General features: G+C 55.4%; 1 protein-coding gene across 2 annotated transcripts; it reads right to left on the reverse strand.

Moving 5' to 3' along the window:
* Positions 1–1883: 1883 nt before the first annotated feature.
* Positions 1884–12475, reverse strand: RPS6KA4 (ribosomal protein S6 kinase A4). Of its 2 annotated transcripts, none has more exons than XM_081064468.1 (17): positions 12290–12475; positions 12115–12186; positions 11236–11454; positions 11029–11144; positions 10338–10445; positions 10035–10115; positions 9851–9954; positions 9611–9761; positions 7020–7184; positions 5148–5276; positions 4842–4975; positions 4654–4747; positions 4090–4263; positions 3824–4009; positions 3381–3540; positions 3026–3189; positions 1884–2768 (listed from the first exon to the last, which is right to left on the reverse strand). In XM_081064468.1, the coding sequence occupies exons 1-17, from the start codon at positions 12342–12344 to the stop codon at positions 2574–2576; spliced, it is 2307 nt and encodes a 768-aa protein (XP_080920594.1). In that variant the 5' UTR covers positions 12345–12475; the 3' UTR covers positions 1884–2573. The 2 variants fall into 2 exon arrangements, with proteins under 2 accessions (XP_080920594.1, XP_080920595.1); XM_081064469.1 differs by having other exon boundaries at positions 12161–12186; positions 12290–12412.
* Between the last annotated feature and the right edge of the window lie 645 nt (positions 12476–13120).

Raw genomic sequence — 13120 nt, forward strand, 5'->3', positions numbered from 1 at the left:
GACTGTGGCAAACTGGAAAGCCGAGGCCCTGTCTCTGTGCCAACGTGATTCTGCTCCAGCTGATTAGGCCACGCAGGAAGACAGCCCCAGGGCTGCCAGCCCTTCTGATTTATCAGTAAAAGTCAAACATTCAGAATTTCATATACATTTTCTCATTTTCAAATATTTGCTGCCTCCCAAAAACAAGTCTCTGTGGCCAGGTAGAGGCAGCTAGTTTTTAAATCCCACTGCATTACTATGAAATATTCTCATTGAGAGTCCCAGGGAATGTTACGGAGGGGCAAGTTGCCCAGAGTCGAGCGGTGGTTGCACAAGGCAAAGGCTAAGAGCCAGCACCCCAACTTCAGTTCTAACAGAAGTTGGTTAACAGTGACTTGAAGGGAAGTGAACATTTACAGGGTTATCAGGCCCTCTCAGGGGCCACGGTATTTTAACAGAGCCAAGAGTCCCAGCCTGCTCGCCAAAGTTTTTTTAAGAGTAGAATTAGAGGCCCTGTGCAGAAGGATGAGCCCTCCCAGCTCCCCTGAAAGAGACAGCCCCATGTAAGGCTGGGCTGGTCAAAAGCCAAAGTCAAGATGGAGAACCAGGCTGCCAGACTACAGATCCTCACCACTTCCTCCAGCCTCCCCACCTCCCTGCCTGTGGCCCTCCCCCTGCCCACTCTGCTGGGAGCCATCAGCCCAAGTCTCATCTGTCTCTCCCTCCATGCTCCCTGACTACACGAGGCAGAGGTGGGATTCAACCCAGAGCTGGCTCATTCCTCTGAGCCCCAGCCCTTCCCACCCCAACAGGCTCCCTCCTCGAGGTAACTCCCATCCTTTGAGCCCCAGTTCCTTAACCCATGAAATGAAGCCAAAAACACCTTTCTCCGGGTGGCTGTGACTTATAGGATGAAGGGTGAGGAAATTAAAGATGAAACCACTTTTCCTGCATCAAATTAGCAAAGGTTTTAAAATGGTAAGACTCGGTGCTTGTGAGCATATGATGAAACAGGACGTTTTCATATCCTGCTTCTGAGACTGTATGTCAGTGCAATATTTATGAGGGGTTATTTGAAAGTATATTCCAAAGTGTATGTCAAAGTCTCAAGGCAAATCTATAGAGACAGAACTTAGATGAATGGTTGCCCAGGGCTGGAGGGTTGAGGGGAAATGGAGAGTTACTGCCAAAAGTACAGTTTCTTTTGGGGGTGAAAAAAGTGTTCTAAAATTAGATCGTGGTGATGGTTGTACAACACTGAATATACTAAAAACCATTGAAAAATAAAAAAACAAAAATAAAAATCATTGACTTGTGCTCTTAAATGGGTGAATAATATGGTATATGAATTATATCTCAATAGAGCTTTTTTAAATGCATAGATTTATGTACAAACGTGTTTGTTTCTGCATCATTTATGATAAAGTTTTAAACAACTCATCCTACTAGCTCATGGAACACCTGGCGCCCATCTTGGGGCCAAATGGAGAGTCCTCCAGACTGCAGCACCAAGAAAACAGAATAAAAAGCTGACTGGGAAGCTGAGTCCTGATCATATGTTTGCGCCTAGATCGGGCCTTGCCAGGAGCTACTTCTGGAATCTGCAGTTACAAGAACCTAAAGTTCCTGTTCTGCTGAAACAAGTTTAGGTTGGGTTTTCTATTGCTTACAACCAAAAGGGTTGTAAATGAGACATGGCAGAGCTGTCCACATACATACCCAAGATGATTGGCACTCCTACTGTTCATGTCAAAAGCCAAGGACAAAGGGTACCGTTTTACCCAGAAGCGTCAGCCCATCCCTCCTCTCTGAGGCCCCAGGCCCCACTGGCTGTCAGCTTGCCTGCCCCAAGACCCCCAGCCCCATCCCCACCCCTACCCCCACACACGCAGATGCCACAGACAGCACTGGGTGGATTTTTATTAATGTCAGCCCACGTGGGCCAAGGCAGTGAGGGGGTGCCCAGCCCAGACCCCCAAGACCCCGCCCCCAAGGCAGGGGCAGCTGTGCCAAAGGGGAGGGGTGAATGAGAAGGGGACCTCCTCTTTTAAGGGGTCGCCTACCTCCTTCCTTAGCCCCAATAGGGGAGAAGCAGGTGACATAAAGTGAAGCAGAAATGCTTCACGGAGTCCCCCAGGGCCTTTCCCTGAACCCCCAACACAAGTCTTTGGTGGACACAATTGCACAGACAGTTCATAAAGTGACAGCTTGAGGGGTGCCACTTCCCAAGAGCAGGGCCTCAGGGGAGGGCAGGGGAGAGATCTCAGTTTCTCCCCGTGGCAACTCAGTGCTTAGAAATGGGGGAGGAGCCCTTCCCTGCTGGGGCAGCCCCCTGGGGGAGCAGCACCTTCTGCCAGATAAGGTCTTGGCAGAGGGGCCCTCACACCCCACTCCCCAGCAGGCTCTCTCCCTCCCTGCATCTCTAACTCTATCTGGTAAGACATAAAAAATTCTCTTATAAAAATACCTCTGCTCTGTCTGGGAGTGGGGAGGGGAAGGCAATCTCTGGGGAAGGAGAGAGCGGATGATGCCGGAGGCCAGGTCACACACAGCCTCTAAGGGGGAAGGGAGGGTCACAGTGGCGAGGGAGGGGGCTAGGAGGGGGGCAGGGGACCGTTGGCTCGACGAGGGGCTCCCTTGGCGGCAGGGGCCCGGCCTGGGGCAGCGGGCACAGGGGAGACTCGGCGGGAGGTGGCAGCGCTCCGCAGCTTCTGTTTCCGCCGCTTGGCCAGTGGCGCGTTCTCCACGCTCTTCAGAAAGAAGCCTTCGCGCTTGCCCCGGTTGAACGCCTGGCGGAAAAGAAGGAGTGACTCCCCACACAACACAAGCCGGGCCTCGACTTCCAGACCTTAGCTTTGGCTCCCTGAGGTCCCGAAAGATCAGGTCCCGACTGGCCAGAGGCCAGGACTCGGGTCACTTCACCTTTCTAGACTCTGAGGACCTCGCTTCTGGGAGACCCCGCCTCTCCAGGCTGTGTGTGTGTACACGTGTACACACACACACACACACACACACACACACACCGCCCACGGGCCCCGCCCCTCACCATGAAGGTGGCGTTGAGTCCTGAGCGCACAGCGGGCCCTGAGGACTCCAGCACATCAGGCGTCCGGAGCGGGGGCGAGGAGCGCGCGCTGCCGTCCTGCAGCCACGAGCTGCCTCGCAGCCCCTCAAGCTTCAGCCGCTTGGCGGGATCCACAGTTAGGAGCCCTAGAGGCAGGACAGGAAAGTATTAGTGTGGGGTCGTGTGTAGCGGCTGCCCCCCGAGAAATTCTAACAGCCCCACTCTCCTCCCACACCAGCCCCTGCACCAGGACACCTTACCCAGTGACGGTCCCTGTCCCATCATGATCCCATGGCCTCCTCCTCCCCCACCAGGATCTGTGACACCAGCTCCGCACCTCGGACCAGCTCCTTTGCTTCCTCAGAAACGCCCTGCCAGGCCTCCCCGTCTAGGGAGAAGCGCCCCTCGCGGATCTTGCACATGATCTCCGCCGCCTGGCTCTGCCCGCCCTGGCCTGAGGCCCCCTGGAAGGGGACCTGCCCCGACAGCATCATGTACTAGGGGGTGGGAGGAAAAGTGAGCCGGGCTCAGGCTTCGGGCCAAGAGAGGCCAGGAGGTTGAATTCTCAGCTCACTCCCAGGACCATTCAACCTCTCCACGAGGGTAACTCCTGAGGAACACACGCGATGCCCCCGACCTCCAACCCGGAATGCCCAGATACCCCTACGATAGCCTCAGACCAAACCCTGCCATGCCCACCATGACCCCTGTTCTCTGCCTCTGGTTCCCCTGTTGCCCCTCATCAGGAAGACCTCTGACCCCGGCTCAAGCGTCCCATACCAGAATGACGCCGAGGCTCCAGAGATCGCAGGACTCATCGTAGCCCTGCTGCGCTAGCAGCTCAGGGGCTGCGTACTGAAGGGTGAAGCAGGGCGTCTGCATGGGTCCTGCCGGGCGCAGCCGCGCGAACCCAAAGTCGATGATCTTCACCGGGGCTCCAGGCGTGTCATCGGCATACAGAATGTTCTGTGAGGGTGGGCAGGCGGCCATCAGAGACTGGCCCTCCGGACCACAACCCTCCCCCACCGCCGAGGCCCTGTGCCCACCTCAGGCTTGAGGTCACGGTGCACCACGCCCGCCTCCTCGTGCATGAAGCTCACGGCCGACACGAGGCTGCGCAGGATCTGGCTCGCCTCAGACTCGCTGAAGTGCCGCTTCTTACGGATGTGCTCCAGCAGCTCCCCGCCCCGCAGCAGCTCCAGGACCACGTAAGTGTGCAGCTGCGGGCAGCGCAGCCGGCCACGGTCACCACGACCCGCACCAGCCAGGCCCCGCCCCTCCATCACTGACAAGCCCTGCCTCCAGCCTTAGGCCCCGCCCATATTCTGTGCCCCGACCCAAGAAAAACCCTTAGCCCCACCCCCAGCCTTACAGGCCCCGCCCCTTTGTCCACCTTAAATCCTACCCCTCTCCATACTCTCCTCAAACTCCAGTCCCTTGGACATCTTCAGCTCCGCCTTCCGGTCCTCTGGCCTTACTCCCCTCAAATCCCACCTTCCTGGCCTCCCAGGTCCCCTCAGGACCCTCCCATGGCGCCTTCAGACTCCGCCACCGGTCCGCCTCCCAGCCCTCCACCAGCTGCCCTTGTGGCCCAGGGTTCGGCCCGTCACCTGGTCATGATGCACCTCGTGCAGTTTCACCACGTTGGGGTGCGACTGGCACAGACGCAAGGCAGCCACTTCGCGCTGCGTATTCGCCTCCAGCCTGGGGGCCGGGCAGACGGGGGTCAGGATGGCCGATCTCTGGCACTGCCCTCCCTAACCCTCTGCCAGGCCCAGCCCACCCCGGGCCCACCCACCTACGGCTGAGGATCTTGACGGCGAACTCCAGGCCTCCCTGGCGCTGGCGGCAGCGTCGACACACAGAGAAGCTGCCCTGGCCCAATGCGGGCTCCCGCAGGTCCAGCTCATACTGCTGGAAGAAGGGGGAGTCCTGGGGACAAAAGGAATGCATCAGACGTCCTACCTGGGAGCCTTGTGGCCATGCTATGCCCCACCTCAGAGAGTCTCCAGACTTCACCAAGGTCACACTGTGGGTGCCTGGTGGAGCCAGGTCCAGGCCCAGAACCCCCAAGTCAACTTCTCCCCACCCTGGCCCAACCCACCTGCATCATGGCACTCCTGGCCACCGCTGCCCGACCGGGCCGGTCTCCAGCACCAGGCACTTCCAGCACATCAGTCATCACCGCATTGTTGTGGTCAAACAGGATGGATGGGGCCACAAAAGAGTATCCCTGCAGAGGGCAGGGGTGGTGGGTCAGGGGCAGATGGGTATCTGGGGGCTGGAGTGTAAGTGAAGTCCCTAGAAGGCCCAGACCTGGCGAGGAGGAGAACAGGCAGAGGGAAGACCCCAGACCAGGGGGCAGTGGGGGATGTGGCCTTTGCACCCTGGTAGACACAGAATGTGTAGACACTTTATTCCACCTTGTTCTATGCTCACTTGGGGCACTGTCTGTCCCCCACCAGTCTGTGACCCCTCCTTTCTCACCACAGTGACACCCCCAAGTGCCAAGGGCATCACCTGGCACCGCCTGGCACAATATAGTGGCCCAAAAAGTGATGGGCAAATGCATGAAAGGACTGTACCCCTAGCATCACACCTGCTTCGCTTATGAGAATTCAACTGTACTGTACCCACTGAGGACAAATAAAATCCTTATTCCTTCCTTTCAAATCAAACTTGAGCCTCCTCTGCAAGGGGGGGCTACTGAGGAAATGTAAAGAGAAACCAAAGGTGATTCTTTGCCTTTCCTAAGGATCCACGTCCTGTCAATTCAAGGGATTCTCAGGTAATTTTAACAATGTGTTTTCTCCTAAAAATGTAGCCTCGCTGTGCACTAGCATGCAAGCTCCGCTGGGTGGGATTTTTGTCTGTTAGGTTTGTTCATACATCCCCAGTGCCCAGCTCTCTGCCTGGCACATTATGGGCACTCAATACAAAGTTTCGTATCATGAAATGAATTAATGAGTATAACCAGCAATTCATAAGAAAGAACTTTCTCGAGACTATGAGACAATGGATTAAGAGATGTGCAAGCACAGAGCTGTCACTTGTGAGAGCTTCACAGAAGGGACTGATTCATTCATACTTGATCTTGGTCTATTCTTATTTAATGCTTATGGACTATATCCTACAGGTCAGGCCCCCACATTGGGCATAGGAACACAGAAATTAAACATTGTCTCTGCCCTCTGGGAGCTTTGGACCAGGGAAGGCGGTCTCAGTGGGGATCTCAGGAAAAACCTGACAAACTGCTCAAAAGGAGATGCTGTCTGCAGAGGGTTAGTGCATGAAGGAAACGGCAGCCCAGGGCCATAGGAGTGGGGAAGACTTCACACGGGGGCAGCCAGCCCTGGACAACAAGGCTTGAAAGATGACAGAACCAGCCAGGTGGGCAACTGTGGGGAGGGCTCTCCAGGTGGCATGTGCAAAAGCACAGAGATGTGTTCTGAAACCTGTAAGCAGTTCGTTGCTGCTGGAGCACCAAGTGTGATAAAAGCACTGCGGCTAGGGTGCTGAGCAAGGACCACACCATGCAGGGACTTGGACGCTGAGCAAGAGAGTTGGACTTCTCCAACAGGCTTAAGCTTCGAAAACAAGTGGAGGGGATCTGTGCCCGCAGGAATCTGATATGGTGTGCCAAAGGGCATGCAAAGCCATAGTATAAACATGGTATCTCTTCCTAAGTGTCCACATAAGTAAGTGAATAATTTAAAACAGTATTTTTACATAACAATAAGGAGATATGATGGAATAGAAGGGACCTTAACATGAAATTTACAGATAAACCATGAAGTTCAAAGACACGCCCTGCCATGGCGGTCTCTGACTGACAGCTCCAGATACCCCATGAGTGGAGAGGTCTGGAGCGAAATACTGAGTCCTACCAGATCAGTGCCCATGTGTCAGCCAGGACTGAGGCTGGCAGAAGCATGCTGCCTCTCTCACATCTGGAGTTCTATGAGCTCTCACTCACCTGGAAGACGCGAGGGTCCCCAGATGGGGGGCTGCCAGGGGGTGAGTAGACAGGCTCTAGCCGAGTAAACTCCTCTGCAAAGTTGCCCACATCCAGCTCTGAGCGGATCTGGGGTCGGAATGGAGCTGGAATCTTCCTGGCAGCCAGAGCAGCCCAGTCCAGGCCCTGGAAAAAAGGAATGAGACTGGGGGTCAAAGGGCAAAATGTAGAAACCCCTCTCTACTCAGGCCACCCTCACTGGGCAGCTCCTTAGGGAGGCAAGGGTCTATCTTGCATTTAGGAGGGAGGTGTTCTTCTTGCTTCCCCAGCCTCTACTTCCCTCCCTGGGATAACACAATCCCTATTTCCCTTGGAGAATCACCCTTCACCACATTCAGTCAATTCTGGAACGTTTAATAGAATTCACTTGCAAAACAAACAAATATCTTCCTCCTACTAGACTTAAATCTTGGAGAATGTGGGCCTGTGACTGCTGGGGACCCCCTTGGTGTCTAATGATGAGGTCTGTACAGAAAAGCAGAACCAAGTGGCAAAGAGATTCTTTTTTTTCTTTTTTTAATTTATTGGGGTGATAATTGTTAGTAAAGTTACATAGATTTCAGGTGTACAATTCTGTATTACATCATCTATAAATCCCATTGTGTGTTCACCACCCAGAGTCAGTTCTCCTTCCATCACCATATATTTGATAAAGAGATTCTTAATGACATCAGTTCAACACCTGGATGCAGGCTTGCCTGAAGTCAGAAAACTTTTCCTTGGACTTTTCGCTTATGGGAACTAAACATGCCCCTTTACGTTTAAGCTAGAGTGCCGGGGCCTGATCATTGCCTGCCCAACATCCACTTTCCCTGTCTTCCTCAGTTCTATTGCCCCAATTTTATTCCAGGAAGCAATGGGCACCATTAAGACAATATTTTACAACTTCCTTGTAGTTAGAGGTGACCAATAATCTGTAAGCAAATGTTGTGAGGTAGGAATCCAGGAAAAGATCCTCAAGAGGGTAGACAGTTAGCAAATGCCCTTTTTGCCCTTCCTCTCCTGCTACCTGCCTGGACATCAGCCTAGATGGCAAGTGCTCCAGCAGTTATCTTGGACCATGAGGCAACCCTGGGGATGGAGGCTAAATGTTAAGAATGGAGGAGCATTTAAAAAAAAAAAAAAAAAGTTGCCGGGATTCATAGCAGCCCTGGCCTGTCAAACTCTGGACTTCTTTTTTGTAAAAAATAAATAACCCTCTCATTTGCTTGGACTATTGTTTATTCCAATCTCTGTTAGCAGCCAAGTGCTGTTCCATGGATATCACCATTTTAAGTCGGACTTTTTGTCACTTGCAGCTAAGAAGCCTGACTAGACTTGAAGGTCCCACTTCTGCCACAGAGACCTCAGAATTGCTATCACCAAAGAGGCTGTCTCCAGAGAACGGGAAATGAGGGGAACATCCCTTCTGAGCTCGAGGCCTTGAAGACCTTGGGGCCTGTCCGGTCTGACTATTGGCCAACAACTCCCAGCAGGCATGGCCCAGTTTGAGTTCAGCGTGGGCTTGAGGAATTCACTTAAGGAAACCAACACTGTTCAGCCACTTCCCCGACAAAGGGACATCTTCACCACAGAGACTTAGGTTCATGTCTGAGAAAGGAGCTCTGAGGGCCCTTCTAGACAGGTACTTGCAGGGAAGATTCAAGGAGATGGCACTTGTAACAAGGTAACTGAGTGCCTGGCCCACAATAAATGCCCATAAGTGGGTGTTTTTGCTACAATGTCAGACAAGTGGCACATCTGATACCCACATGTAAACAGAACACGCAGTGAAGAGCATGAGCCTTCAAGTCTCCCAGACCAGGGTTTGAATCTGAACTCTACTATTTCCAGGCTGGGTGATCTTGGGCAAATTACGTAACTTCTCTGAACCTCAGTTTCCTCCTCTGTAAAGATGGGGATAATCAAGATGATTCCCAAGGTTACATGAAATAATGCAAGCAAAGGGCCAACACACGGTAGGTATTCACTGTCACAGGTCCTACTAGGTAATGACACACCCAAGTCAGCGAGGTCTTACAAGGAAATAGAATTCACTCTGCACTGCACTCTAACCTATATGAGCTCTTAGCAAGCAAACAAAACTCACATGGCTGACTGACCCTCCATCTGAATGACATGCACACCGACTGTACAGAAACAAAGAACAAAATGCCTAGATGGACACTGAGAGCCACAAAGGGGACATTTAGTACTGATCTGGAATAACAGAGGACCTGGGGTCTGTTTCCAGCGCTATACATTTACTGTGTGACCTTGAATAGGTCACCTCCCTTCTCTGAACCTGTCCAATGACAGAACTGACAAATGCAGCCTCAAGTCCCTGCCAGCCCTGACAATCAGCGAACCTAGAATTCTTTGCCCCAGGAACACATCTTCTGAGATTCAATAGAGATGGATGAGAAGATAAGTCTGCTTTCTTTATCTGGGGACTTTTCTAAATCAAGTGAAACTGGCCTGTCTTCGACCATCCCTCCAGTGTCCCCAAACCCAGAGCAGCAGCCCAGCTTAGATATGTTCAGAAAGGTGTAGGGGCGGCTCAGGAGCCTCACCTGGAAGAAGGGGTGATTCTTGACTTCCTGTGCCCCCTGGGGCCCCGCACCCAGCCGCTTCTTGGGGTCCTTGCAAAGTAACCGCTGAAGCAGATCCTGCGCCACAGGCCCGATCCGAGGGGGGAAGGGAGGGGAGCACTTCAGGATCCGTCTGGGAGGATTGGGGGGGGCGTCAGGGGCAGCGAGCCCCCCCTCCCTGCCCAGGCCCCTCAGCTGCCCTCCACATCCAGCCCCACTCACCGAGACACCTCTGCCTGCGTGTTCCTCTCACCCTCCAGCGTGAAGGGTGAGGCCCCTGTCAGCAACTCAAAGAGCAGGATTCCCAGGCTCCACCAGTCCACAGCCTGCCAGGGTCGAGCCAAAGTGAGGGCCTGCAGCCACCCGGCCTCACCCCACCACCACCCCCACTCCCCTGCCAACCCACCTTGCCATGCCCCGACTTGCTGCGGATGATTTCTGGGGCCATGTACTCGATAGTGCCACAAAAGGAGAAGGTTCGCTCTTTCTGGAAGGGCAAGAAGACCCACTTTGGACACCCAGCAACCCCCAAAGTTGAGAGAAGAACTCACTGGACTTGTGAGGGTTGGAGCAGTGAGAACTTCCTGAAGGCAGGGCCTAGGGCTATTCACCTCTGTACCTCCAAGAAACAAGCAGTGCCAAGAATGGAGCAGGAGACAGAAAGGAGATGGCTTCCACTGGGGTAGGCGGAGAGATTGTTTTCACTCACCTCCTCTGTCAGGAACTCCTTGCTTAGCCCAAAGTCCGTCAGGACGATGTGGCCCTCGGAGTCAAGCAGCACATTCTCCAGCTTCAGGTCGCGGTAGATGATGCCCAGCTGGCGAGAGCAAGAAGGATACTGAGGACCCCTCCCCTAACAGCCCCAGCTCCTACAGCTCATGTCCCTGCACCAAGTCACTGCCCAGAAGAAGGGGACCCCCTGGAGAAGGGGATCTTCAGTGCAGGAGTGGACCTGGGGTAGGACTGAGCCACGGCAGAGGAAAGGCCATGTAAGATGCAAAAGCTAGTAAGGAGGACCGCCCCATGGCAGGGGCCCAGGGAAGCAGGGCCCAAGGTCCCAGAGAGAAGAAAGCCTGTGTGAAGAGCCCCATGGCAAGAAGGCTTTGGGAACCAAGGCATGAGGTCTCCGTTTGAGGAAGTTCTGTAAACATGGCCCCAAGAGTCAGTCCCGAGTTCCCTGTGAGAGGAAAGCACCTTCGAGGGGATGTCAGGGGAAGAGACCCCACCAGGCAGTGCAGAGGCCTTCCTTCCAGGAGGCCTGAGGAAGCAGCTCTGGTCTCCACCGCCCCCCCAGCCCCAGGAAGAGAGCGAGAGATCGGAGGCTGCCATGTTTGGAAGCCCCTAATAAGGCCCAGACCCAGTGTCCATGGCAACAGGCATGTGGCCAGGTCCTCACCCACCTTGTGGAGGTGTTCGAGAGCCAGCACAATCTCGCCCCCATACACGCGCACCTCAGCCTCCTTGAAGTGCTGGCGCTGGTAGAGGTGGGTGAACATCTCACCACCATTCACATAGTCTGGGGGATGGATTAGATGTTGGGAAGCAGTCCCCATGGGTGGCCCCACCTGCCTCCATCGCCCCCAGAGTTGGCAGGTGCCTGCCTTTACCCAGGATGAGGTGCAGCTTGGCATCGGTCTGGAAGGCGTAGTGCAGCGTGACCAGGAAGGGCGCCTGGCGCACCAGCTCCAACACGGACCGCTCGGTGCGCGTGTGCTCCTGCGTCTTGGCGCGCTGCACCAGCGCAGCCTTTCGCAGCACCTTCATGGCATACAGCTTCCCTGCGTCGTGCCCACCCGCCTTCCGCACCAGGAACACCTTCCCGTAGGCTGTGGGAGCAGCGAGTAGGCAGAGGGTAGGTGGTGAGCAGGAGGGTGGTGCAGACTGGTGGGGGTAGGAGTGATGCCAACCCAGGAGGGTGTGCAATTGGGGGAAGGAACTGGGGTGAGAGGCAGGTGTGCAAAAAGCTGGCAGAGGCTTCTAAGGGAAAGGTGTGCACAGCACTGGGAGGGTGCTCAGCAAAAGCCAGGAGGGGTGCGCAAACCAGCTGGGGGCTATGCAACTCCAGGAGGCCTGCAGGGCAAGGTGGGGGCGGGGCCTGTGCAAACCTGGGGAAGATCAGACAGATTTGAGAACATGTAAATCCAAGCAAGGGAGGCAGAGGTACGTGCAGATTTGGGAGGGATGTGCAAACCCAAGCTGGGGAGTTTGCAAAGTGGGGGAGAGGACTCTAATATCAGCGCAAGGAGAGGAGCTGTGCAAATCACTTGGGAAGGCTGCAAGCCCCCAAAGGTGTTGGCAAATCCAGGAGGCCCTTGCAAAGGGCATGCAAACCCTGGCAGGGCAGGGCAGGCAAAGCGGGCTGTTCCAGGAAAGGGTGGGGGGCATTGCTGGTGGCCTGGCCCAGGCCCAGGCGGGTGTGCCGGCAGGAGGCAGGAGGCCCAGGGCACCTGGCCTGGGACATCTGCCTGGTGGGTAGGGGTCCTCACCTCCCGTGCCCAGCACCTTGAGCAGCTCGAAGTTCTCCACGCTCACCTTCTCCTTATGCCCAGTCAGGTTGGCTGTGGGCATAGGGGGCGAATGAGCCCAGCCAGTACATGACCCCTCCCTGCGGCCCAGGCAGTCATCACCCGGCCCCGCAGCCCCTGGCCGCCCCTGCCCCACCTTCCGTGATCCGCAGCTCCACAGCGCAGCCCTCCTCTTCGTCCTCGTCCCCCATGGCGGGCCGGTCGCTGGGGCCCGCACAGCTCGGCTCCGGGCGGCGCCGGTTACATGGCGGCTCAGGCTGGGGCGGGCGCTTCCTGGTGCCGCCTCCAGGCCGAGTTGGGCGCCGGCACCGCCTCCCATCTCCCCGCCCCGAGCGGCCTGAGTCAGGCGCAGGAACGTGACAGCTCTGGGCTGTGGGTGGGCGGGCGGGAGCAGCCAGTCTTCTGCGGGCGCACGGGGAGGGCATCAGGGCTGTGCGCACCCGGACCGCTTGCGACCCTCCTGGTGACCTCGGAACAACCCCTTGGGAACCATGCCTGGGATCTGCGGATAACCTGGAGCTCCAATTGCGCAAACACTCCCAAGCCAGGTGTCTGCCCTGGGGTGCCTGGTGAAGCCAGTGGTGCTGAGACTCTGGAGCCTGTGCCGCAGAGTCCACACTGGCACTTCAGAGCTTTCCCCTCCAGGGTAAAAGCCCTAGTGGCAGCCCAACATCTCTAATTCTTAGCCACCAGTGAAAGTGAGGAATTTCATAAAATTCACAACCCACCACCTTGTTTGTGATCATTCCTCGAAGTCAGCAAATAGGGAAGGAGTCTACAGGTCCCCTTGACAGATGAGCAGCCTGAAGCCACACAGCTGCCTTTATCCAGCTGCTGCCAGCACAGGGCTGATCCAGCATCTCTCACTCAGTGTGGCCCACTGCTCTTGGTGCTGGGCAGCCTTAAGGTGTTTGGGTCCCGGAAGCCACTCAGCTCAGCTCAGTTCGGGGTCCACAAGCCAGCGGCC

Source organism: Rhinolophus hipposideros (assembly GCF_964194185.1).
Source record: "Rhinolophus hipposideros genome assembly, chromosome: 10".
Lineage (NCBI taxonomy): Eukaryota > Metazoa > Chordata > Mammalia > Chiroptera > Rhinolophidae > Rhinolophus > Rhinolophus hipposideros.

Coding starts and splice junctions, on each gene's coding strand:
- RPS6KA4 (XM_081064468.1), bottom strand. CDS start 12,344: ATGGGGGACGAGGACGAAGAGGAGGGCTGCGCTGTGGAGCTGCGGATC. Junction 7,185..9,610: donor AGAATCACCCCTTCTTCCAG/GTGAGGCTCCTG, acceptor CCTTTTTTCCAG/GGCCTGGACTGGGCTGCTCT. Junction 4,748..4,841: donor GTCAAGATCCTCAGCCGTAG/GTGGGTGGGCCC, acceptor CCCGGCCCCCAG/GCTGGAGGCGAATACGCAGC.